At 44.2% G+C, this 26,374-nt stretch overlaps 2 protein-coding genes across 4 annotated transcripts in view; one reads left to right on the forward strand and one right to left on the reverse strand.

Moving 5' to 3' along the window:
* The window catches only part of oit3 (oncoprotein induced transcript 3), a 32,756-nt gene extending 14,532 nt beyond the window's left edge, over positions 1 to 18,224 (forward strand). Inside the window, exons 3-13 of one of the 3 annotated variants that reach the window (XR_014381616.1) lie at positions 162 to 315; positions 799 to 909; positions 1,713 to 1,835; positions 2,225 to 2,347; positions 2,620 to 2,780; positions 9,047 to 9,214; positions 9,571 to 9,735; positions 10,563 to 10,654; positions 12,452 to 12,551; positions 12,679 to 16,756; positions 16,790 to 18,224. Coding sequence is in view for 1 of the 3 variants with exons in the window: in XM_045702321.2 (XP_045558277.1) it covers positions 162 to 315; positions 799 to 909; positions 1,713 to 1,835; positions 2,225 to 2,347; positions 2,620 to 2,780; positions 9,047 to 9,214; positions 9,571 to 9,735; positions 10,563 to 10,654; positions 12,452 to 12,551; positions 12,679 to 12,849 (1,368 nt within the window). In the remaining 2 variants the exon portion in view is untranslated. Of the gene's footprint in view, positions 1 to 161; positions 316 to 798; positions 910 to 1,712; positions 1,836 to 2,224; positions 2,348 to 2,619; positions 2,781 to 9,046; positions 9,215 to 9,570; positions 9,736 to 10,562; positions 10,655 to 12,451; positions 12,552 to 12,678 lie in introns of all 3 variants that reach the window. The other 2 variants (XR_014381617.1, XM_045702321.2) reach the window with 2 other exon arrangements.
* A 108-nt stretch (positions 18,225 to 18,332) lies between these two features.
* pla2g12b (phospholipase A2, group XIIB) lies at positions 18,333 to 26,081 on the reverse strand. Its single transcript, XM_014157957.3, has 4 exons — positions 25,245 to 26,081; positions 24,128 to 24,204; positions 20,896 to 21,061; positions 18,333 to 18,777 (listed from the first exon to the last, which is right to left on the reverse strand). Exons 1-4 carry the CDS (start codon positions 25,951 to 25,953, stop codon positions 18,659 to 18,661), a joined length of 1,071 nt encoding a protein of 356 aa, XP_014013432.1. The 5' UTR covers positions 25,954 to 26,081; the 3' UTR covers positions 18,333 to 18,658.
* Between the last annotated feature and the right edge of the window lie 293 nt (positions 26,082 to 26,374).

Here is a 26,374-nt window from a genome sequence, read left to right on the forward strand (position 1 = left end):
GTTGCTGGTTCAAACCCTGTGTGCCGGACGATACAGAAAAATGGGAAACTAAACTGCCAGCCTACCTGCCGTTGTGGCACTTTATGTTCTCTTGATCTAGTTGCTCCACGTGCAAGGAAGTTCCAACCAAATGAACAGTAACGTATTCCCCTCTCCCCTAGCCCCAGGATGGTATCATGACCCTTCCTGTGTGTGCCAGCTTCAATAATAACTGTTGCCAGTGGAATGCCAGTGTTGATGTGAAGGCCTGTACAGGAGGATACTACGTCTACCGTCTGCCCAGACCTTCTGTCTGCTTCCATGTCTACTGCGGACGTACGTCTGTCTGTCTGGTCTGGTCTGGTCTGGTCTGGTCTGGTCTGGTCTGGTCTGGTCTGTCTGTCTGTCTGTCTGTCTGTCTGTCTGTCTGTCTGTCTGTCTGTCTGTCTGTCTGTCTGTCTGTCTGTCTGTCTGTCTGTCTGTCTGTCTGTCTGTCTGTCTGTGTGATTAATTATGAATGTGGTATGAAATGTATGGTTTATAAATGTGGTATGAAATGTATGGTTTATGAATGTGGTATGAAATGTATGGTTTATGAATGTGGTATGAAATGTATGGTTTATGAATGTGGTATGAAATGTATGGTTTATGAATGTGGTATGAAATGTATGGTTTATGAATGTGGTATGAAATGTATGGTTTATGAATGTGGTATAAAGTTCCCATGAAGGGAATGGAAGTAGCCAACCATGTTTACTTGTTTCTCTGTGTAGATGTGGTAGACCTTACCTACCTTTACATGTTCTGTATGTCCTGTAGATTTCTATGACATATGTGATGAGGTGGAGTGCAGTGGACCTCAGTGTCCAGAGTCGGACTGTCGCTGTGCTACTGGAACGACCCTGGGACCAGATAGACAGACATGTCTCGGTGAGAGCGGGAGAGAGGGGGAAGAGAGAGAGCGGGGTAGGTGGGTGGGGGGGAGAGAGGGGTAGGTGGGTGGGTGGGTGGGGGGGAGAGAGGGGGGTAGGTGGGTGGGGGGGAGAGGGGGAAGAGTGAGAGAGAGAGAGAGGGGTGGTGGGTGGGGGAGAGAGAGGGGTAGATGGGTGGGAGGGAGAGAGAGGGGTAGGTGGGTGGGGGGAGTGGGGAGAGAGGTGTGGTGGGGGGAGAGAGAGAGGGGGGATGGGGGAGAGAGAGAGGGGTAGATGGGTGGGGGGAGGGGGGGAGGGGGGGAGAGAGAGAGGTGTGGTGGGGGGGAGAGAGAGTGGGGTGGTGGGGGGAGAGAAAGAGGGGTAGATGGGTGGGGGGAGGGGGGAGAGAGAGAGGTGTGGTGGGGGAGAGAGAGAGGGGTAGATGGGTGGGGGAGAGAGATTGACTGAATGTGTTGAGTCATTAATTCACGAGGAGAGGAGGAGACGTGTGCCAGCCAGCCAGAGATGGGTGGGTGGAGGGAGGGAGGGAGGGAGGGAAGGAGCCTTCACTACAACCTAGTCTAATGGTGGGTGACAAGCGTGCTATGAAAACCCTGAAAGCTTGAGAACTGTTATTATCATTCGAATCCACCTATCAACCAAATCACTCTCTCTACTACACTGAGAAATGATCTCTCTCCTCTCGCTCCTCTTCTCAATTGATCTTTCCACCTCCCCTATCAAATCTCCTCCTTTATTTTATGTGACCTCTCCTCACTGCTGTGTCTGTCTGTGTGTGTCTGCTCACTGACTCCTCTCCAGATGTGAATGAGTGTGAGCAGGGGAACGGGGGTTGTAAGGAGGTATGTGTGAACACCAAGGGGTCCAGACAGTGTGAGTGTGGACCAGGCAGGGTACTGGAGGAGGATGGACGCAACTGCAAAGGTAGAGTCAGACCACCGTGGGGGTGTAAAGTTACAGTAGCATAATGTACTACAGTACCCATAATGCTCTGTGTGTAATATCTGGAACACAGTAACTGGGTGTCAGACTTGGGTTCAAATAGCATTTGTTATCTTTCACTATATTGAGATTGCCTGACACAATGGAACCAATGGAATAGTTCCAAAAGTGCAAACTCCGTCCAAAGTGTTATCCCCCCTCCCCCCTTCCTATCCTTTATACCTCCTTCTCCCCTCCTCTTCCCCCACTTCCTCTCCCTCTTCTTCCCCCTCCTTTCTCCTCTTTCTCCCCTCCCCTTATTCTTCCCTCTCCTCCTCCTCTCCCTTTCCTCCTCTCCCTCCTCTGCCTCCTCTCCTCTCCTCTTTCTGTAGAGATAGCAGGGTGCTATAACAACAACGGAGGCTGTAGCCATGGCTGCTCTGTACTACAGGACTCCTATCACTGTCACTGTCCCCGAGGACTGGAGCTGGGGGACGACAAACGCACATGCCAGGGTGAGACCAGAGAGTGTGTGTGTGTGATGTGGCAGGGTGTGTGTGTGTTTGGTCGTATCCTCCAGTCCCTGTGCAGTTAACTGTATCATGAAACTCTTCACCTAGGACCTAGTAAGGGACCTGGAACTCATCCTGTCCAACCCATGTTTAACCCCTTCCACTGTGTGTGTGTGTGTGTGTGTGTGTGTGTGTGTGTGTGTGTGTGTGTGTGTGTGTGTGTGTGTGTGTGTGTGTGTGTGTGTGTGTGTGTGTGTGTGTGTGTGTGTGTCCAGTCCCGGTGCAGTGTAGCAGCAGCTCCATTAGGGTGTCGGTTCTAAGGGACCTGGTGGGGGGCCTGGAACTCTCCCTGTCCAACTCATCATGTCGCGGCGTCTCCAATGGAACACACATCAATCTCAGCTTCAGCCTCAAGACCTGTGGAACAGTAGTGGAGGTAGGACTAGACCCTAGAATCTAGCCCTTACCCTAGCCTTGACACTAGCCCCTAGACCCTACACCATAGCCCCTAGACCCTACACCATAGACCCTAGACCCTACACCCTAGACCCTACACCGTAGCCCCTAGCCCATACACCCTAGCCCATATTTATTTATTTCACCTTTATTTAACCAGGTAGGCTAGTTGAGAACAAGTTCTCATTTACAACTGCGACCTGGCCAAGATAAAGCAAAGCAGTGAGACAGAAACAACAACACAGAGCTACACATGGAAAACAAGCGTACAGTCAATAATACAATAGAAAAAAAATAAAGTCTATATACAGTGTGTGCAAATGGAATGAGGAGGTATGGCAATAAATAGGCCATAGTAGCAAAGTAATTACAATTTAGCAGATTAACACTGGAGTGATAGATGAGCAGATGATGATGAATAGATGATGGTGTGTAAGTAGTGATACTGGTGTGCAAAAGAGCAGCAAAGTAAATAAGAACAATATGGGGATGAGGTAGGTAGATTGGGTGGGCTATTTACAGATGGACTATGTACAGCTGCAGCGATCGGTTAGCTGCTCAGATAGCTGATGTTTAAAGTTAGTGAGGGAAATGTAAGTCTCCAGCTTCAGCGATTTTTGCAATTCGTTCCAGTCACTGGCAGCAAAGAACTGGAAGGAAAGGCGGCCAAAGGAGGTGTTGGCTTTGGGGATGACCAGTGAGATATACCTGCTGGAGCGCGTGCTACGGGTGGGTGTTGTTATCGTGACCAGTGAGCTGAGATAAGGCGGAGCTTTACCTAGCATAGACTTATAGATGACCTGGAGCCAGTGGGTCTGGCGACGAATATATAGCGAGGGCCAGTCAACGAGAGCATACAGGTCGCAGTGGTGGGTGATATAAGGCGCTTTGGTAACAAAACGGATGGCACTGTGATAGACTACATCCAATTTGCTGAGTAGAGTATTGGAAGCTATTTTGTAGATGTAACTGCTGTCGTCGGAAGAAGACCAAGGTGCAGCGGAGTTAGTGTTCATCATTGAAATATTTAATAATAGAAAGAACACTATACAAAACAAAACAAGAAAACCGACAGCCAAACAGTCCTGTCAGGTGCAAACACTAAACAGAAACAATTACCCACAAAACCCAAAGGAAAAACATGCTCCTTATGTGTGACTCCCAATCAGAAACAACGAGCTTCAGCTGTGCCTGATTGGGAGCCACACACGGCCCAAAACAAAGAAATACAAAAACATAGAGAAAGGAACATAGAATGCCCACCCAATGTAACACCCTGGCCTAACCAAAATAAAGAACAAAAAACCCCTCTCTATGGCCAGGGCGTTACAGTAGATGACATTGCCGAAGTCGAGGATTGGTAGGATAGTCAGTTTTACTAGGGTAGTTTGGCGGCATGATTGAAGGAGGCTTTGTTGCGAAATAGAAAGTCGATTCTAGATTTGATTTTGGATTGGAGATGTTTGATATGAGTCTGGAAGGAGAGTTTACAGTCTAGCCAGACACCTAGGTATTTGTAGTTATCCACGTATTCTAGGTCAGAACCGTCCAGAGTAGTGATGCTAGTCGGGCGGGCGGGTGCGGGCAGTGAACGGTTGAAAAGCATGCATTTGGTTTTGCTAGCGTTTAAGAGCAGTTGGAGGTCACAGAAGGAGTGTTGTATGCCATTGAAGCTTGTTTGGAGATTAGTTAACAGACGTTCCGCTAGCGGAACACCACTCCAATATCCACTGATTGGGCATAGCGCAAAATACAAACTCCTCGAAAATCCGAAAACTTCAATTTTTCAAACATATGACTATTTTACACCATTTTAAAGACAAGACTCTCCTTTATCTAACCACACTGTCCGATTTCAAAAAGGCTTTACAATGAAAGCAAAACATTAGATTATGTCAGCAGAGTACCCAGCCAGAAATAATCAGACACCCATTTTTCAAGCTAGCATATAATGTCACAAAAACCAAAACCACAGCTAAATGCAGCACTAACCTTTGATGATCTTCATCAGATGACACTCCTAGGACATTATGTTATACAATACATGCATGTTTTGTTCAATCAAGTTCATATTTATATCAAAAACCAGCTTTTTACATTAGCATGTGACGTTCAGAACTAGCATTCCCACCGAACACTTCCGGTGAATTTACTAAATTACTCACGATAAACGTTCACAAAAAACATAACAATTATTTTAAGAATTATAGATACAGAACTCCTTTATGCAATCGCGGTGTCCGATTTTAAAATAGCTTTTCGGTGAAAGCACATTTTGCAATATTCTGAGTAGATAGCTCGCCATCACGGGCTAGCTATTTTGACACCCACCAAGTTTGGTACTCACCAAACTCAGATTTACTATAAGAAAAATTGGATTACCTTTGCTGTTCTTCGTCAGAATGCACTCCCAGGACTTCTACTTCAACAACAAATGTTGGTTTGGTTCCAAATAATCCATAGTTATATCCAAATAGCGGCGTTTTGTTCGTGCGTTCAAGACACTATCCGAAGGGCAACGAAGGGTGACGCGCGGACGCGTATCGTGACAAAAAAGTTCAAAATATTCCATTACCGTACTTCGAAGCATGTCAAACGCTGTTTAAAATCAATTTTTATGCAATTTTTCTCGTAAAATAGCGATAATATTCCGACCGGGAGAAGTTGTTTTCGTTCAAAGACTCAAAATCTAAAATGGACTCTTCACGTGCACGCGTGCGCCCGTCTCATTGTTCTCAGATCGACCACTTACCAAATGCGCTACTGTTTTTCAGCCACGGGCTGCAAAGACATCATTCAACGTTCTGGCGCCTTCTGAGAGCCTATGGGAGCCTTAGAAAATGTCAAGTTACAGCAGAGATCCTTTGTTTTGGATAGAGATGACAAAGAAGGCCAAGAAATGGTCAGACAGGGTACTTCCTGTACAGAATCTTCTCAGGTTTTGGCCTGCCATTTGAGTTCTGTTAAACTCACAGACACCATTCAAACAGTTTTAGAAACTTTGGAGTGTTTTCTATCCAAAGCTACTAATTATATGCATATTCTAGTTTCTGGGCAGGAGTAATAACCAGATTAAATCGGGTACGTTTTTTATCCGGCCGTGAAAATACTGCCCCCTATCCATAACAAGTTAACACAGTGTCCAAAGAAGGGCCAGATGTATACAGAATGGTGTCATCTGCGTAGAGGTGGATCAGGGAATCACCCGCAGCAAAAGCGACATCGTTGATATATTCAAAGAAAAGAGTCGGCCCGAGAATTGAACCCTGTGGTACCCCCATAGAGACTGCCAGAGATCCAGACAACAGGCCCTCCGATTTTACACACTGAACTCTGAGATGTAGTTGGTGAACCAGGCGAGGCAGTCATTTGAGAAACCAAGGCTACTGAGTCTGCCGCTAAGAATACGGTGATTGACAGAGTCGAAAACCTTGGCCAGGTCGATGAATACGGCTGCACAGTACTGTCTTTTATCGATGGCGGTTATGATATCGTTTAGTACCTTGAGCGTGGCTGAGGTGCAACCATGACCAGCTCGGAAACCAGAGTGCACAGTGGAGAAGGTACGGTGGGATTCGAAATGGTCAGTGATCTGTTTAACTTGGCTTTCAAAGACTTTAGAAAGGCAGGGCAGGATGGATATAGGTCTGTAACAGTTTGGGTCTAGAGTGTCACCCCCTTTGAAGAGGGGCATGACCGCGGCAGCTTTCCAATCTTTAGGGATCTCGGATGAAATGAGAGAGAGGTTGAACAGACTGGTAATAGGGGTTGCAACAATGGCGGTGGATAATTTTAGAAAGAGAGGGTCCAGATTTTCTAGCCCAGCTGATTTGTACGGGTCCAGGTTTTGCAGCTCTTTCAGAACATAGACCCTAGCCTTGACCCTAGTCCCTACACCCTATCCCTTACACCCTATCCCTTACACCCGATCCCTTACACCCTAGCCCCTACACCCTTTCCTAGACCCTGGTCCCTAGCCCCTAATCCTTACACCCTAGTCCCTAAACCCTAGCCTAGACCCTAGCCCCTACACACTAGCCTCTATACACTAAACTAGACCCTAGCCCCTACACCCTAGCCTCTAGCCCCTAGCCTTTACACCCTAGCCCCTACACAATAGCCTAGCCCCTATCCCTTACACCCTAGCCCCTAAACCCTAGCCTAGATACTAGCACTACACCGTAGCCTAGACCCTACCCCCTAGGCATTACACCCTAGCCCCTACAGCCTAATCTACACCATTGCCTAGACCCTACACCTTAGTCCCTACAGCCTAGTCTACACCCTAGCCTAGACCCTAGCCCCTACACCCTAGCCCTTATACCCTATCCTACAGCCTAGTCTACACCCTAGCCCTTACACCTTAGCCTCAATACCCTAGCCCCTACACCCTATCCTATATCCTAGCCCCTACAGCCTTGTCTACACCCTAACCCCTATCTTAGAACCTAGCACTTACACCTTAGCCTCAATACCCTAGCCCTTAGACCCTAACCGCTACACCCTAGCTCAGACCCTAGCCCATACACCCTAGCCTAGCCCCTAGTCCTTACACCCTAGCCCCTAGCCTTTACACCCTAGCTTAGACCCTAACCACTACACCCTAGCCCTTACACCCTAGCTCAGACCCTAGCCCTTACACCCTAGCTTAGACCCTAGCCAATACACCCTAGCCTAGACCCTAGCCTAGCCCCTAGTCCTTACACCCTAGCCCCTAGCCTTTACACCCAACTTAGACCCTAGACCTTACACCCTAGCTTAGACCCTAGTCTTTACACCCTTGCCTAGACCCTAGTCCTTACACCCTAGCCCCTAGCCTATACACCCTAGCCCATACACCTTAGCCTAGACCCTAGCCCTTACACCCTAGCCTTGACCCTAGTCCCTACACCCTATCCCTTACACCCTAGCCCCTACACCCTAGCCTAGCCCCTATCCCTTACACCTTAGCCCCTACAGCCTAGTCTAGACCCTAGCCCTTATACCCTAGCCCTTACACCACTAGCTTACACCCTAGTCCTTACACCCTTGCCTAGACCCTAGCCCTTACATCCTAGCCTTGACCCTAGCCCCTACACCCTAACCTAGACCTTATACCCTAGCCCCTTCACCCTAGCTTAGACACTAGCCCTAGCCCCTACACCCTAGCCCCATGCCTAGGCCCTAGCCCCTAGACCTTACATCCTACACCCTAGCCCTTACACACCAGACCAGACCCTAGCCCTTACACACCAGACCAGACCCTAGCCCTTACACACTAGACCAGACCCTAGCCCTTACACACTAGACCAGACCCTAGCCCTTACACACTAGACCAGACCCTAGCCCTTACACACTAGACCAGACCCTAGCCCTTACACACTAGACCAGACCCTAGCCCTTACACACTAGACCAGACCCTAGCCCTTACACACTAGACCAGACCCTAGCCCTTACACACTAGACCAGACCCTAGCCCTTACACACTAGACCAGACCCTATCCCTTACACAGGTTCAGCTTCAGCCTCAGGACCTGCGGCACTCTAGTGGAGAACCTACCTTCTTTGTGTCACCTTCGACTCTGGATGAATTAGTCTTGACTGATTCCACAGGCCAGTACCCGGAGGTTGGCAGTCGAATTTCAGGGCTGACAGGGGACTGGAACCAATGGACCACAGACAGAGTTACTTTTATTGTTTTCATGACATCATGTAGTGTAATTGGGAAACAACACTACTGAAGTGAAATACAAGCAGTAAGAGGGGTAAATCCGGAATTGATTTACGGCCTTAAAATGTTGGATGTTGATTCCATCCCATTGATTCCATCACATGTATTTTATAAAGCCCTTTTTACATCAACAGTTGTCACAAAGTGCTTTACAGAAACCCAGCCTAAAACACCAGGGAGCAAGCAATGCAGATGTAGAAGCACGGTGGCTAGGAAAAACTCCCTAGAAAGGCAGGGAACCTAGGAAGAAACTTGGAGAGGAGCCAGGCTCTGAGGGATGGCCAGTCCTCTTCTGGCTGTGCCGGTGGAAATTAAGAGTACAGGCATTTAGGCCAGATCGTTCTTCAAAATGTTCAAATGTTCATAGATGACCAGCACTTGGCCATCTAAGGCCAGATCATTCTTCAAGACTTTCAAACGTTCATAGATGAATAGCAGGGTCAAATTAGTAATCACATTGGTTATACATGTATAGGGTGCAATAGTTCACCTCCTCAGGAGTAAATGATTGGTTGATTGATTGATTCCCATCCCAGGTGACAGATGACAAGATAGTGGGTACCAATTTAGTGACAGGTCTTCCTAAGTCCAGCCCAGGACCATGGTCCGGTAGTAACTGGGATATGATTGTCAGAACCTCCAAACTGCTGTTACCTGTCACCTGTGAATTCCCACGACACTACGAGGTCTCCGACGGTTACCAGGTAAGAGGGTGATTGAATGCTTCTTTTTAGCACTTCCTCTTTTACTCATTTATTTCAAAATAAAAGTCCAACATTCAAAATAAAAGTCCAACATACAAAATGCTATGGAATAAAACAATTGGTTTTCCTTCAGCCCAAAATGTAAATAATGTTTGGAAACCCACCTTTTAGCTTGCTATTTTAATCAGCGATTTTATTATCATTATCCCTTTTTGATTATACGTTTTATTTCTTTTATTTGTTTGATTTTATCTATTTCGTTCTGTTTTTTTTTTATAAAGGTTGCTTGAGCGACTTTAAATTGCATTTTTAAAATAAGTTGGTGTAATTTAATTTCTCTCTCTCTCTCATCCCAGGCCAGTCTCCGTAGCTCCGCCCTAGAGCTAGCAGGCCACTCCCAGGGCCTGTTCCCCTTCTCTCTGGAGCTGTTTAAGAGTGCTGAATTCTCTGAGCCCTACCGAGCTCCACCCCAACTACGCCTACATGACTCACTGTTCTTCGGGGTGGAACCCAGGGAGAAGGTACTGTACTGAATCCCAAATGGCACCCTATTCCCTATATAGTGCCCTACTGTTAACCAAAGCATACACTCTTAGAAAAATAGGTTCTATCTAGAACCTAAAAGGGTTCATCGGATGTCCCCATTTTTGATTCCAGATAGAACCCTTTTGGGTTCCATGTTGGAGCCTTTAGGACCCCTTTTGGAAATTGTTTTTTTTCTTCTAAGAGTGTATATAGTGCACTATACAGGGAATAGGGTACCATAGTGCCCTGGTTTAAAGTAGTGCACTATGTAGGGAATAGGGTGCCATTTGGGACACAACCAGTGTGACCACATCTCTGTTGTCTCCATATCACGGATCAATAAAGATCTTCTGTTTTTGTTAGTCTAGTTAACTTGTGGATCATACTTTATTGACTGATACTTTTATTTGACAATTTAAGATTTCCATTCGGGTGAGGCTTTTGATAAGCTATTTTATGTGTCACATTTGTGCGTTGTACTTTACTTTAAGTTTACTCACTTTACAAATTTGTACGTTGTACTCTACTTTAAGTTTACTCACTTTACAAATTTGTATGTTGTACTTTACTTTACGTTTACTCACTTTACAAATTTGTATGTTGTACTTTACTTTAAGTTTACTCACTTTACAAATTTGTATGTTGTACTTTACTTTAGGTTGCTCACTTTACAAATTTGTATGTTGTACTTTACTTTAAGTTTACTCACTTTACAAATTTGTATGTAGTACTTTACTTTAAGTTTACTCACTACAAATTTGACTTGTACTTTACTTTAAGTTTACTCACTTTACACATTTGACTTGTACTTGACTTGCTATAGGTGGAGGGTTTGTCAGCTCTGGTGGAGAGCTGCTTTGCTACCCCCAGCGCCAAGGCAGACCAGGCTCTCAAATACTACCTCATCAAAGATGGGTGGGTACTAGACCTCCATTTACATTATATACTCTATCAGTATGACGGGAGGATGAGAGTGGGGACAGTGGTGTTTACTCCAAAGACAGACAGACAGACAGACAGACAGACAGACAGACAGACAGACAGACAGACAGACAGACAGACAGACAGACAGACAGACAGACAGACAGACAGACAGACAGACAGACAGACAGACAGACAGACAGACAGACAGACAGACAGACACCCTGCTCTATCAGGACTATCTATAAAATGTTTCCAACAAAACACTTCTCCTCCATACTTTACAGAGACAAGTCTGCATCCCAAATGGCACCCTATTCCCTATATAGTGCACTACTTTAGACTAGGGCCCATAGGGAATAGGGTGCCATTTGGGCTGTTAAGAGAAGATCATGATTGGCTGACAAAGTGAGGTCACTCACTAGCATCCCAAATGGCTTCCTATTCCTTCTATAGTGCACTACTATTGACCAGGGCCCATAGGGAATAGGGTGCCATTTGGGAGCCTAAAGCCTAAAGGCAGCTATAGCTAACAGTGATGGAGTAGCTTGTTAAAACAGTGTATGGATCAGTGGGTATTGTGTTAAGATGGAGTAGCTTGTTAAAACAGTGTATGGATCAGTGGGTATTGTGTTAAGATGGAGTAGCTTGTTAAAACAGTGTATGGATCAGTGGGTATTGTGTTAAGATGGAGTAGCTTGTTAAAACAGTGTATGGATCAGTGGGTATTGTGTTAAGATGGAGTAGCTTGTTAAAACAGTGTATGGGTTGTCAGCATAACTATCATCTCCTCCTATAATATCCTGCCCTCATTGTGCCCCTCTCCTCCTCTCTCCCTCCTCCCCTTCTCCTATTCTCTCCCCACTTCCCCTCCTTCTTCCTCCTCCCCTCCTCTCCCTCATCCCCTCCTCCTCCTCTTCTCCCCTCTCCTATCCCTCCTCCCCTTCTCCCCTCCTCTCTCCCTCCTCCCCTTCCCCTCTTCTCTCACCTCCTCTCCCCCTCCTCCCCTTACCCTCCTCTCCCCCTCCTCCCCTTCTCCTCTCCCTCCTCCTCTTCTCCCCTCCCTCCTCCCCTTCCCCTCCTCTCTCCCTCCTCTCTTCTCCTCTCCCTCCTCTCTTCTCCTCTCCCTCCTCCCCTCCTCTCTCCCTCCTCACCACCTCCTCTTCTCACCTCCCCTCCTCATCCCCTCCTCCTCTTCTCCCCCCTCCTATCCCTCCTCCCCTTCTCTTCTCCTCTTCTCTCCCTCCTCCCCTCCCCTTCCCCTCCTCCTCCCCTTCCCCTCCTCCTCCCCTTCCCCTCCTCTCTCCCTCCTCCCTCCTCTCTCCCTCCTCCCCTTCTCCTCTCCCTCCTCCCCTTCCCCTTCTCCTCTTCTCTCTCCCTCCTCCCCTTCTCCCCTTCCCCTCCTCTCTCCCTCCTCCCCTTCTCCTCTCCCTCCTCCCCTTCCCCTCCTCTCTCCCTCCTCCCCTTCTCCTCTCCCTCCTCCCCTTCCCCTTCTCCTCTCCCTCCTCCCCTTCTCCTCTCCTCTCTCCCTCCTCCCCTCCTCTCTCCCTCCTCCCCTTCTCCTCCCCTTCTCCTTTCCCTCCTCCCATCCTCCCCTTCTCCTCCCCTCCCCTTCCTCTCTCCCTCCTCCCCTTCTCCTCCTCTTTCCCTCCTCCCCTTCCCCTGCTCTCTCCCTCCTCCCCTTCTCCTCTCCCTCCCCCCTTCTCCTATTCTCTCCCCACTTCCCCTCCTCTCTCCCTCCTCCCCTCTCTCCCCTATTTCCTCCTCTCTCCTCCTATAATGTGTGTTTAGGTGTATCTCAGATGAAATGGTGCGTCAGTACTCTGCTAAGGACCAGCTATCCAAACACTTCCAGGTTCCTGTCTTCAAGTTTGTAGGCAAGGACAACAAGGTCAGTTAGAACAGACACCCTGGGAGCCAGCTGGCCAGTTCAGTATGTGTGTGTGTCTGATGTGTGTGCGTATCTATGTTCGCATCTACGTGTGTATCCATGTGTCTATCTGTGTGTGTGTCAACAGGAGGTGTTCCTGCACTGTCGTGTGTTGGTGTGTGGGGCAGGAGACTCCCGTTGTTCTCAGGGCTGTAGAGGGCGTCTGCGTCGGGAACTGTGGAGGACTGAGGAGGAACAGGAGGACTGGGACCAGCATCACGTGCTGAGTGGAGGACCCATACGCATCATGCCAGACTGAGACATTAGACCACCATGGCACCCCCATACCACCTTCAGGCCATCTCACCGCTGCACCACTGCAAACATAGAAATAGATACAATAGATATAGATACAATAGATATAGAGATGGATACAATAGATATAGAGATAGATACAATAGATATTGTAGGAGCATGACCAGCATTGTCTCCTGAGTGGAGGACCCATACACATTCTGCCAGACTGAGACATCAGACCACCACCACCACCAGGCCACCACCAGAACACCACCACCAGGCCACCACCAGAACACCACCACCAGGCCACCACCACCACCACCACCACCACCACCACCACCAGGCCACCACCAGACCACCACCACCAGGCCACCACCACCACCACCACCACCAGGCCACCACCACCACCAGGCCACCACCAGACCACCACCACCACCACCAGACCACCACCACCACCAGACCACCACCACCACCAGGCCACCACCACCACCAGACCACCACCACCACCAGACCACCACCACCACCAGGCCACCACCACCACCAGACCACCACCACCACCAGACCACCACCACCACCAGACCACCACCACCACCAGACCACCACCACCACCACCACCACCACCGCCAGGCCACCACCACCACCGCCAGGCCACCACCACCACCACCACCAGGCCACCACCAGGCCACCACCACCACCAGACCATAGCGTGAAGGACTGCAGAATCAATAATGCTATGTGTGAGGACCCATTCAGCCCCCGAGTCTGCTGGTTTTCTGTTCTACCTGATCATTCATCTCACCCACTTGGTGTCCCAGGTCTAAATCAGTCCCTGATTAGAGGGGAACTATGGGGGAAAGCAGTGGAACTGGCATCTAGGTCCAGAGTTGAGTTTGAGGGGCCTAGTGGTTCAGTCTGAAAGGACATGATGACATCCACCACAGTCTTTCTCTCTGTCACTAATTTACCATGACCACTCACACAACTCAAAAGGTCAAGAGAACTTTCAGAGATTCTCCTGGTTAAACCAAATCAAATAGTCAAATCAAGTATAGACTTTCAAGTCATTGATGTAGGCCAGGCCACACATCCCTCAGTAATACACTGTATCCTCTAACTCTCTTATGTCAGTCTCCCTGTCACACTGCAGTCTGGTAAATACAGTACACCCATGTTTATGTATGCTTACGTTCCAAATCGTACCCTATTTCCTATATAGTGCACTACATTTGATCAGGGCCCATAGGGGAATAGGTGCCATTTGAAACGCATTCCTATATCTTAGCCACTTGGCCCTCTAGCACAATCTCCTCACATTAAAGTGATTGGCAGTTCTATAAGACATCGTTTGAAGGGCTTGAGGAGCTGGGGTATTGCAATGTGTCAGTCGTGCTACAAGATGACAGATCCTTAACTAGGTCAGTGAGTTTTGCAAGATGCCTTTCTCAAGCCTGATGACTTGTTTACAGGCCATGCCTGTATGTAGATGCCTGACTTGCCTAGTTAAATATAAAGGTTAGAAAATGTAGATTTATTTCATGCCAATATACTGGTTTATCCAGTGTCTTTGACTTTTTCCACATTTTGTTTACGTTACAGCCTTATTCTAAAATGTATTAAATTCCCCTTTTTTTCATCAATCTACCCTATAATGACAAAACAAAAACAGGTTTTTAGACATTTTTGCTAATGTATTAATAATGAAAACAGAAATACCTTATTTTCATAAATACCTTATTTACATAAATAACTAATTTACATCAATATTCAGACCCTTTGCTATGAGACTGGACATTGAGGTCAGGTGAATTCTGTTTCCATTGATCATCCTTAAGATTTTTCTACAACTTGGAGTCCACCTGTGGTAAATGATTTGGAAAGGCACACACCTGTCTATATAAGGTCCCACAGTTGGAGAAAGGTACCAAAACATTTCTGCAGAATTGAAGGTCCCCAAGAACACAGTGGCCTCCATTATTATTAAATGTAAAAAGTTTGGAACCACCAAGACTCTTCCTAGAGCTGGCCACCCGGCCAAACTGAGCAATCGGGGGAGAAGGGCTTTGGTCAGGGAGGTGACCAAGAACCTGATGGTCACTCTGACAGAGCTCCAGAGTTCCTCTGTGGAGATGGGAGAATCTTCCACTGCAGTACTCCACCAATCAGACCTTTATGATAGCGGCCAGATGGAAGCCCCTCCTCAGTAAAAGGCACATGACAGCCCACTTGAAGTTTGCCAAAAGGCACCTAAAGACTCTCAGAAGAAGAGAAACAAGGTTCTCTGGTCTGATGAAACCAAGATTGAACTCTTTGGCCTGAATGCCAAGCGTCACATCTGGAGGAAACCTGGCACCATCCCTACGTTGAAGCATGGTGATGGCAGCATCATACTGTGGGGATGTTTTTCAGTGGCAGGGACTGGGAGACTAGTCAGGATCGAGGGAAAGATGAACGGAGCAAAGTACAGAGAGATCCTTGACGAAAACCTGCTCCAGAGGACTCAGAACCTCAGACTGGGGTGAAGGTTCACCTTCCAACAGAAAAACGAACCTAAGCACACAGCCAAGACAACGCAGGAGTGGCTTCGGAACAAGTCTCTGAATGTCCTTGATTAGCCCAGCCAGAGCCTGGACTTGAACCCGATCGAACATCTCTGGAGAGATCTGAAAATAGCTGTGCAGCGACGCTCCCCATCCAACCTGACAGAGCTTGAGAGGATCTGTGGAGAAGAATGGTAGAAACTCCCCAAATAAAGGTGTGCCAAGCTTGTAGCGTCATACCCAAGAAGACTCGATGCTGTAATCACTGCCAAAGGTGCTTCAACAAAGTGCTGAGTAAAGGGTCTGAATACTTATGTAAATCTGATATTTCTGTGTACAAAAATAAAATTAAAATACATTCTAAACCTGTTTTTGCTTTTTTTATGGGGTATTGTGTATAAATTGATGAGGGGGAAAAAACAATTGAATCCATTTTAGAATAAGGCTGTAACATGGAAAAAGTCAAGGGGTCTGAATACCTTACGAATGCACTGTAAGTGTAGTAAAAACATATGTAATATCCATAGATAAACATAGTCTAATTTACAGTATATAACCGATGTATGGAGAGCTAGCCTGACTGCCAGTCTGTTTATGCTCTCTTGCCAACTTCTTATAGAGTTGTCTTGTTTGGCTTGACAAGACAGCAGAACAACTGGCACCCAGGTTAATAAAGAGAGCAGAACGACTGGCACCCAGGTTAATAAAGAGAGCAGAACAACTGGCACCCAGGTTAATAAAGAGAGCAGAACGACTGGCACCCAGGTTAATAAAGAGAGCAGAACTGGCACCCAGGTTAATAAAGAGAGCAGAACTGGCACCCAGGTTAATAAAGAGAGCAGAACAACTGGCACCCAGGTTAATAAAGAGAGCAGAACGACTGGCACCCAGGTTAATAAAGAGAGCAGAACTGGCACCCAGGTTAATAAAGAGAGCAGAACGACTGGCACCCAGGTTAATAAAGAGAGCAGAACTGGCACCCAGGTTAATAAAGAGAGCAGAACAACTGGCACCCAGGTTAATAAAGAGAGCAGAACAACTGGCACCCAGGTTAATAAAGAGAGCAGAACTGGCACCCGGGTTAATAAAGAGAGCAGAACTGGCACCCAGGTTAATAAAGAGAGCAGAACGACTGGCACCCAGGTTAATAAAGAGAGCAGAACGACTGGCACCCAGGTTAATAAAGAGAGCAGAACTGGCACCCAGGTTAATAAAGAGAGCAGAACTGGCACCCAGGTTAATAAAGACAGCAGAACGACTGGCACCCAGGTTAATAAAGAGAGCAGAACTGGCACCCAGGTTAATAAAGAGAGCAGAACTGGCACCCAGGTTAATAAAGAGAGCAGAACGACTGGCACCCAGGTTAATAAAGAGAGCAGAACTGGCACCCAGGTTAATAAAGAGAGCAGAACGACTGGCACCCAGGTTAATAAAGAGAGCAGAACTGGCACCCAGGTTAATAAAGAGAGCAGAACGACTGGCACCCAGGTTAATAAAGAGAGCAGAACTGGCACCCAGGTTAATAAAGAGAGCAGAACTGGCACCCAGGTTAATAAAGAGAGCAGAATGACTGGCACCCAGGTTAATAAAGAGAGCAGAATGACTGGCACCCAGGTTAATAAAGAACATGGAGCTAAATGAAAAACCCTGAAGAGTATTAACTGAAAACATGTGTAGTGTATCGTGACTAGAAATCACCACTCTATACCACTACAGTATACCACCACTCTATACCACTACTGTATATCACCACTGTATACCACCACTCTATACCACTACTGTATACTACCACTATATATCACTACAGTATACCACTACTGTATATCACCACTGTATACCACCACTGTATACCACTACAGTATACCACCACTCTATACCACTACTGTATACCACCACTCTATACCACTACTGTATACTACCACTATATATCACTACAGTATACCACTACTGTATATCACCACTGTATACCACTACTGTATACCACTACTCTATACCACTACTGTATACCACTACTGTATATCACCACTGTATACCACCACTCTATACCACTACAGTATACCACATACTGTATACCACCACTCTATACCACTACTGTATAACACCACTGTATACCACCACTTTATACCACTACAGTATATCACCACTCTATACCACTACTGTATACCACTACTGTATACTACCACTATATATCACTACAGTATACCACTACTGTATACCACTACTGTATATCACTACAGTATACCACCACTGTATATCACCACTGTATACCACCACTCTATACCACTACAGTATACCACTACTCTATACCACTACAGTATACCACCACTCTATACCACTACTGTATACCACCACTCTATACCACTATTGAACCTACAGTACCTTAAGTGAACTTAACACATCAAAATTGTATAATTAGTTATTAATTTATTCATAGAAAAGTAACAAAAAAGCCTGATAACCCCAACAGTCAATGGACAGCAACACACATAATAACATACATCAAAACATAACACACTTATTTCAGCGCTGTAGAAGTAGCCTGTCAGTAACAGCACAGGTCCAACTAACTGATGTTTGTGTTGTGTTAGACTAGGTTATTTTGGGTGTGTGACACCCTATTCCCCACATAGTGCACTATTTTCGACCAGAGCCTCATGGGCCGTGGTCAAAAGTAGTGCACTTTGTAGGGAATAGGTTGCCGTTTGTGGACATCAGCTTGTTTTCGTGCAACGTGCGCATCAAATTGCCCCATTAGCAGGTACATTTGTATTCTTATGTGGGATATGATACTGACTGAAAGGTCTTCTCTCTATCAGGATTTTTTGGTTTGAGGTATGTTAATAAAATAATAACACAGTAATATGCTAACGGAGTCATAGTCTTTTCCTGAAAATATATTTGAAATATAAATATGAGTATTTATCCGCTGTCAGTTTGAGAAAAAGAAATAGGTAGAAGTGGAGATACATAATGTTCATATTTTATTCTACATACAGTAATAACCACTATTAACTGGTTGGTAAAGTCTGGTTAGGGATTTCCTCATCAAGCGTAAAGCCTCTGTCTGTTTTCATGTTGTCATAGAAAAGTGTTATATTTTCTATGTTAATAATAAAGTCATATTTTCATTTGTGCGGTGTGAAGTCCCACTGTATGAATCCATGTTGAGTTCCAAGCACCCTTTCCAATGATGATCCATGCAAGAGGATATTGTCCTGTATGTTCTCTACAGCTCGTCCCTCTCCTCCCAGCTTTCTCTCGTGTTGAGTAGTGTTGTGTCCCAGCTGGGCTTCTCTACAGCTCGTCCCTCTCCTCACCCTCACAGTAGCATGCTTCCCTCTGGCTGTTCATGAAGGATCTGCAGCCCAGCGTCCACACTGTGTTGTACAGAGCATCTGCTACAGTCTCACAGGCTGGGCGGGGGAGAGATACAGAAGGTTAGGATTGAGAGAGATTATTTTCCCTTTTGTACTTTAACTATTTGCACATTGTTACAACACTGTATATAGACATAATATGACATTTGAAATGTCTTTATTCTTTTGGAACTTATGTGAGTGTAATGTTTACTATGAATTGTTATTGTATATTTCACTTTTGTTTATCTACTTCACTTGCTTTGGCAATGTTAACATGCGTTTCCAATGCCAATAAAGCCCTTGAACTGAATTGAGAGCGAGCGAGAGGGGTTATGATGAGAGAGAGATTTGTATTTGATCATGTCTATGTTTTTGCTGTTTGTTCTTTGTTACAGGGCCAAAAAGATTGTAGAAGTGGTTTATCCATATATTTCCATTTTGGATAGATCACTCTTTGTGTTGTTGTTCGTTAAGTGTTTTCCAATTTTCTCAGAAGTGGTTAGATTCTATGGATTTTTCAATTACATTGAGCTGATGTCTGATGTGCTGTTCCTTCATTATCTGTAGTGTATTTCTGTATTGTTTTAGTGATTCACAATAGTGAAGGTGTAGACTCAGGTTTTCTGGGTCTCTATGTTTCTGGTTAGATAGGTCTCAATTACTTTCTTAGGTTTTTGCGTTCTTCATCAAACCATTTGTCATTGTTGTTCATTTTCTTAGGTTGTCTGACATTTTTTTATTTTATAGAGAAGCTGAGAGGTCAAATATACTGTTTAATTTTTCTACTGCCAAGTTTACACCTTCACTAATACAGTGAAACGCTTTGTCCAGGAAGTTGTCTAGAGGGGATTAAGTTTGTTGTTGCCTAATAGTTTTTCTCCATTGCTTTCTACTCTAATATTTTATACCCCTTGATCTTCAAGAATAGGACTTAGAAATATAGATTAGCCAAACTGTTTTACCTGAACATAACCCCAAATATAAGGATTTATTAGCTTACTCTGTTTATGATTTTGTTATCACGGACTGATTGGGCTCATTGCTTCGAGTTGAAACAACCTGGACTCAGGGGTAGACGTAACATAGTAAATATAACTCCGAGACACTCCAATTAGTATGATATGGTATGTATTAATTTGTGGCTGTTCATCATACATTTCGGATGATATGTTACCAATTACAATTCATATGATATGTTACGAATTGCAATTTGTACAATATGTTACAAATTGCAATTCGTACATTATGTCACGTATTTGCTAAACGTATGAAATGTTACGAATTCCAATTTGTTGTGGCTAACATTAGCTAGGTGGCTATTGCTAACATTAGCTAAGTGGCTAGGCTAGTGGTTAGGGGTTACGGGTTAGGGTTGAGACGGGCTTAAAACAAAATTCTCAAAAACATCTTTCTGTCGCTGGATTCGAACATGCAACCTTTGGCACCAGAGGCAGATGCTTACCCAAACCTACTTGAAGGTAACAGCGCTCACTATTGCCTCTAGTGGCCGGTTTCCCCCTCATCTCCCGACGTCCACAGACATGGATGGACGTTTAATACTGACTTGTATCATGGGTGACCTGGCTGCACTTAGGGGGGAACAAACTTCAACTTGCACTTTTTTTTATCCTGAATTGGATCTCATTAAGAAAACAGAAAGGCGTGATAAAGGATTTTTCGCCAACATCCTTTCTAAATGGAAAATAATCCTATAAGTAATAATTTTGTTTTTAAGAAGTATCTGTAATCTGATTACAATATTTTTGTTGGTAACAACGGATTACAGTTTAAATATTTTTTTTCATCAGTTATATGTACTGTAACATATTTCATGGGGAATAACCCTACTGACTGACTGACTGACTGGCTGACTGACTGACTGGCTGATTGAGGGAGAAGAAGGGGTAGGGGAAACCTTCTGGATGAAGGTTGAACAACTGAATGAATTCAACTGAAATGTGTCTTCTGCATTTAACCCAACCCTTCTGAATCAGAGGTGCGGGGGGCTGCCTTAATCGACGTCCATGTCATCGGCGCCCGGGTAGCATTTGTTGTTGGGGGTCAACTGCCTTGCTCAAGGGCAGAACGGCAGAGAACGGCTCAAGAGAGTGAGTGAGTGCGTACGTCAGTGAGCGAAGGAGAGTATATACTCCTGTGGCTACAGTAACTCACCTTTGACCTTTGACACGAACCCCAAGCTCTTCTTTAGGTCAGAGCAGATAGCGTGGAGACACCAGCGGTACTTGGAGTCACAGCGGTACTTGTTGGAGCCACAGGTGTCGTAACAACTGTCCAGCTGGTTACAGCACTGAGTCATGGCTGGGATGCCAATGTCAAACTGTATGGGATAATACATAGGATTTAAATAGAGATGTATACATTCTATATAGGGATTTATACATTCTATATAGGGATTATACATTCTATATATAGAGATTTATACATTCTATATAGGGATTTATACATTCTATATAGGGATTTATACACTATATAGGGATTTATACATTCTATATAGGGATTTATACCTTTAAATAGGGATTTATACCTTCTAAATAGGGATTTATACATTCTATATAGGGATTTATACCTTCTATATAGGGATTTATACATTCTATATAGGGATTTATACACTATATAGGGATTTATACATTCTATATATAGGGGTTTATACATTCTATATAGGGATTTATACCTTTAAATAGGGATTTATACCTTCTAAATAGGGATTTATACATTCTATATAGGGATTTATACCTTCTATATAGGGATTTATACATTCTATATATAGGGATTTATACATTCTATATAGGGATTTATACATTCTATATATAGGGGTTTATACATTCTATATAGGGATTTATACATTCTATACTTTATTTAACCTTTATTTAACCAGGAAAAGCCCATTGAGACCCAGAGTCTCTTTTTCAAGGGAGACCTGGCCAAGAAGGCAGCAACAATCAATACATTACATAATTATAACATACAACAATACAATACAACATGATCCAGCCTAAAAAAAAGCATTTACACTTCTCAGTAACAGTCTCCCATCAATATTTTAAATTCATTCAGTGGCACTAACATATCTAGATGAAGCATGGATTGTAGACTATTCCATGCGTCTGGTGCACAAGAAGAGAAGGCAGTCTTGCCTAATACCGTGAATGTCCTGGGGACTTTAAGTAGCTACCACCTAGCAGACCAGGTATGGTAACTGCTGGTGGTGAAGGAGAGTTTACCCAAAAGGGCTTTCTAGATGAACACATACAAATGTATCTTTCTGTGCATATAAAGTGAGGGCCAACCTACCATTTGGTACAATGTGCAATGGTGGGTGAGTGACTTGGCATTTGTAATAAAGAGCAAGGATAAACAGAGTCCAGTCTCTGTAAAACAAAGGAGGTTAGGGATTTATACACTCTATATAGGGATTAATACAGTATATAGGGATTTATACATTCTATATAGGGATTTATACACTATATAGGGATTTATACTCTACATAGGGATTTATACATTCTATATAGGGATTTATACACTATGTAGGGATGTATACTCTACATAGGGATTTATACACTCTATATAGGGATTTACACACTATATATAGGGATGTATACACTATATAGGGATTTACACTACATAGGGATGTATACACTATATAGGGCTGTATACACTACATAGGGATTTATACACTACATTGGGATGTATACTCTACATAGGGATTTATACACTATATAGGGATGTATACTCTACATAGGGATTTATACACTATACATAGGGATTTACACACTATGTAGGGATGTATACTCGACATAGGAACGTATACTCTACATATGGATTTATACACTAGATAGGGATGTATACTCTACATAAGGATTTACACACTATATATAGGGATGTATACTCTACATAGGGATTTATACTCTACATAGGGATTTATACACTCTACATAGGGATTTATACACTATATATAGGGATTTATACACTATATATAGGGATTTATACACATACATAGGGATTTATACACTACACATAGGGATTTATACTCTATAGGGATGTATACTCTACATAGGGATTTATACACTCTATATAGGGATTTACACTACATAGGGATTTATACACTATACATAGGGATTTATTCACTACGTAGAGATGTATACTCTACATAGGGATTTATACACTATATAGGGATGTATACTCTACATAGGGATTTATATACTATTTAAGGGATGTATACTCTACATAGGGATTTATACACTATATAGGGATTTACACACAATGTAGGGATGTATACTCTACATAGGGATTTATACACTACGTAGGAATGTATACTCTACATTAGGGATTTATACACTATATAGGGATGTATACTCTACATAGGAATTTATACACTATGTAGGGATGTATACTCTACATAGGAATGTATACACTATGTAGGGATGTATACTCTACATAGGGATTTATACACTATATAGGGATGTAAACATTTATACACTATATAGGGATGTAAACTCTACATAGGAATGTATACACTATATAGGGATGTATACTCTACATAGGGATTTATACACTATATAGGGATGTATACTCTACATAGGGATTTATACACTATATAGGGATGTATACTCTACATAGGAATTTATACTCTAGATAGGGATTTACACACTATGTAGGGATGTATACTCTACATAGGGATTTATACACTCTACATAGGGATTTACACACTATGTAGGGATGTATACTCTACATAGGGATTTATACACTATGTAGGGATGTATAATCTACATAGGGATTTATACACTCTACATAGGGATTTACACAGTATGTAGGGATGTATACTCTACATAGGGATTTACACACTATATAGGGATGTATACTCTACATAGGGATGTATACTCTACATAGGGATGTACACACTATATAGGGATGTATACTCTACATAGGGATTTACACACTATATAGGGATTTATACTCTACATAGGGATGTATACTCTACATAGGGATGTACACACTATATAGGGATGTATACTCTACATAGGGATTTACACACTATATAGGGATGTATACTCTACATAGGGATGTATACTCTACATAGGGATTTACACACTATATAGGGATGTATACTCTACATAGGGATTTACACACTATATAGGGATGTATACTCTACATAGGAAGTGCTATCTAGAATTTAAAAGGCTTCAGCTGTCACCATAGGAGAACCCTTTTGACTCCAGGTAGAACCCTTTTGGGTTCCATGTAGAACCCTTTCCACAGAGGGTTCTATATACAGCCCTAAAAGTCTAATATATATTGTATGAATAAACAGCAGGCTCCAGTTTACGTATTAGTACAGTATAATAAACAGCCTGTGGTTAGTGACAGGAAACACACTATCAGGTACCTGGAATCCTAGGAGGTTGGAGCTGCAACCGTTGGGCTCTGGGGTCACGTAACCATAGCGATGCACAGGTGTTTTACCTGATAAGGAAATATAAACAACTTTTAATCCAACCCTTGTACAGATGATTCAAATATTAATTAAGAGAGGTTGTTATCAATAATCACAAATTGAACGTTCTGCACTCTATGGTGACATTTATTGATGGGACCTTTTAAAAGTACTTCGGCAAAATATCTATTTTACAGTTCTATTAGTTATCCCAATTCCATTGTCCATACTAGTTTATGGTACTACTCTACTGATATCCATAATAGCCTTAACTTTAGGATATGGAGAAATGTATTAGGCTAGTGTGGATATTGGAATTGAACCTGTAGGTCATGCTGTACTAACTATGGTCTGATGTGTTCTATACCTCTGTCATCTGGTCAATCTATATCACTGAGACTCACTGAAGTGATCTATTATTCATGTAAAGTTAACATGTAATGTAAACATGTTAACACTGACCTCAACTATTCCTCTCTCATCAATATCACAGATAGATAATATAAGAATATACATCTATTGACGAATGGGCCTCATGTTGGTAAACAGCCAAACAGTTCAATCAATTACTATTGACCATAAGTATGATAAACAGATGAACACAGAGGGGAGACAGAGAGAAGCCTAACCGGCGGTCTTTATTTGTAATAGCCTGAATGGCTACAATGTGATCTGTTATTTAGGAAATCAAGTTTGACTCTATACTGGATCAAGGATAGCAGTCAGCATCAAGATTTCGTTACATTCAGCATCTAGGTTTTAGTTACATTCAGGGCTTGAATTCATCGCGGAAGTTCAGCGCTATAGCGCAATTGACGTTTAAAGGCAATGTTACCGCATTTGCGGAGACTGCATTCACACGGTAAACGCTGGTAAAGACAGCATATGTCGGCTCAATCTGAAATGACCTTTAAATTTTGATTGTGCTATAGCGCCTGAACATCTGCGATACGGATTGAATCGCGTCCTAGGTGTATATAGCCAGGCTTGACATGGCAACAGCAGGGTGGCAGACTGAGATGTTACTGTAATCACTCATAGACACACACAACCACTGTCTCATCCTTACCGTATTTGCACTTGTATTGACACACTCCATTGCGTCCCCCCATCAGTTCCACAAGAGAGTCAAAGTATCCGTTGGCTGCCTGGAGGCTCTCTCTGACGGAAGCCAAACCCCATCCAGAGTCCTCTTCCTGGGCTTCAAAGACAGGTATCACAGAGCTGCCTGGGTCCTCCGCAGGAGCATCTGCGTCTGCTGCCTCTTCAGTGGGCTCCACTGCCTTCCCAAGGGTCTCCTGGTCAGCCAACTCTTTCAAGATGGCGTCTTGAATCTCTGTCTCTTCAGCGAGGTCTTCCTTCTCCACCTGTGCAGACAACTCTTTAATCATTGCTTCTGTTATCAGGGCCTCTTTTTCTTCTTCTGTTCTGATAAGGGCGTCTACAGGGGCATCTGCTACCAGAGCATCAGCAACTGGGGTGTCCTCAACCGGCTCCTCGGCTACACCCTCGTCAGCTACAGCGGCATCTGCAACAGGCTCATGTGTCACCAGGGCTTCTGCCACAGCCTCAGCCTCAGCAGTATCAACGACCGGGCCACCTGCCGGCACGGTATCAACTTCCGACGGAACACCTACAACAGCAGAGGTGTTAACCCTGAACGTGGTCGGAACAGGAGGGCCGTCCTCTTCACGGCTTGTCCTCCTGACCAGAGAAGCAGACATCCCAGAGGAGAGGCAGATGAAGAGCAGGAGGAAGGATAGGGTACAGGGAAGCATGGTGGCCTGGTAGACAGAGAAAGTCACTGCACAGGTTAGTCTGAGAGGAAGACGTCCACAATTAAACAGACTCTGAGAGTACTGACTGTGTCTGTGTGAGAGGCAGAGAGGACTTTGGCCACTGATTAGGTCAGGGAGACAGCAAGGCATAAACAATCAACGCTGGGTTCAAAGGTCAATAATCCTTTCCCACTGGGCACACCACGTCATTTCAACGTAGAAAATGGGGTAATATTTAATGAAGACGTTGATCCATGGGATTGAAACCTTTTTTCACCCAGTCAAAAAGACAGCCAGAAGTGTGTTGAAATCCTAAATCACTATGTTTTCAACCATCTAAAAGCACAACCAAATAACAATGGAAAAACAATGTCAGGTATTTTGTACTTATGCAACAACTTAATGTGTTATCACTGTGCTT

Source organism: Salmo salar, chromosome 19 (genome assembly GCF_965601325.2).
Source record: "Salmo salar chromosome 19, fSalSal1, whole genome shotgun sequence".
NCBI lineage: Eukaryota > Metazoa > Chordata > Actinopteri > Salmoniformes > Salmonidae > Salmo > Salmo salar.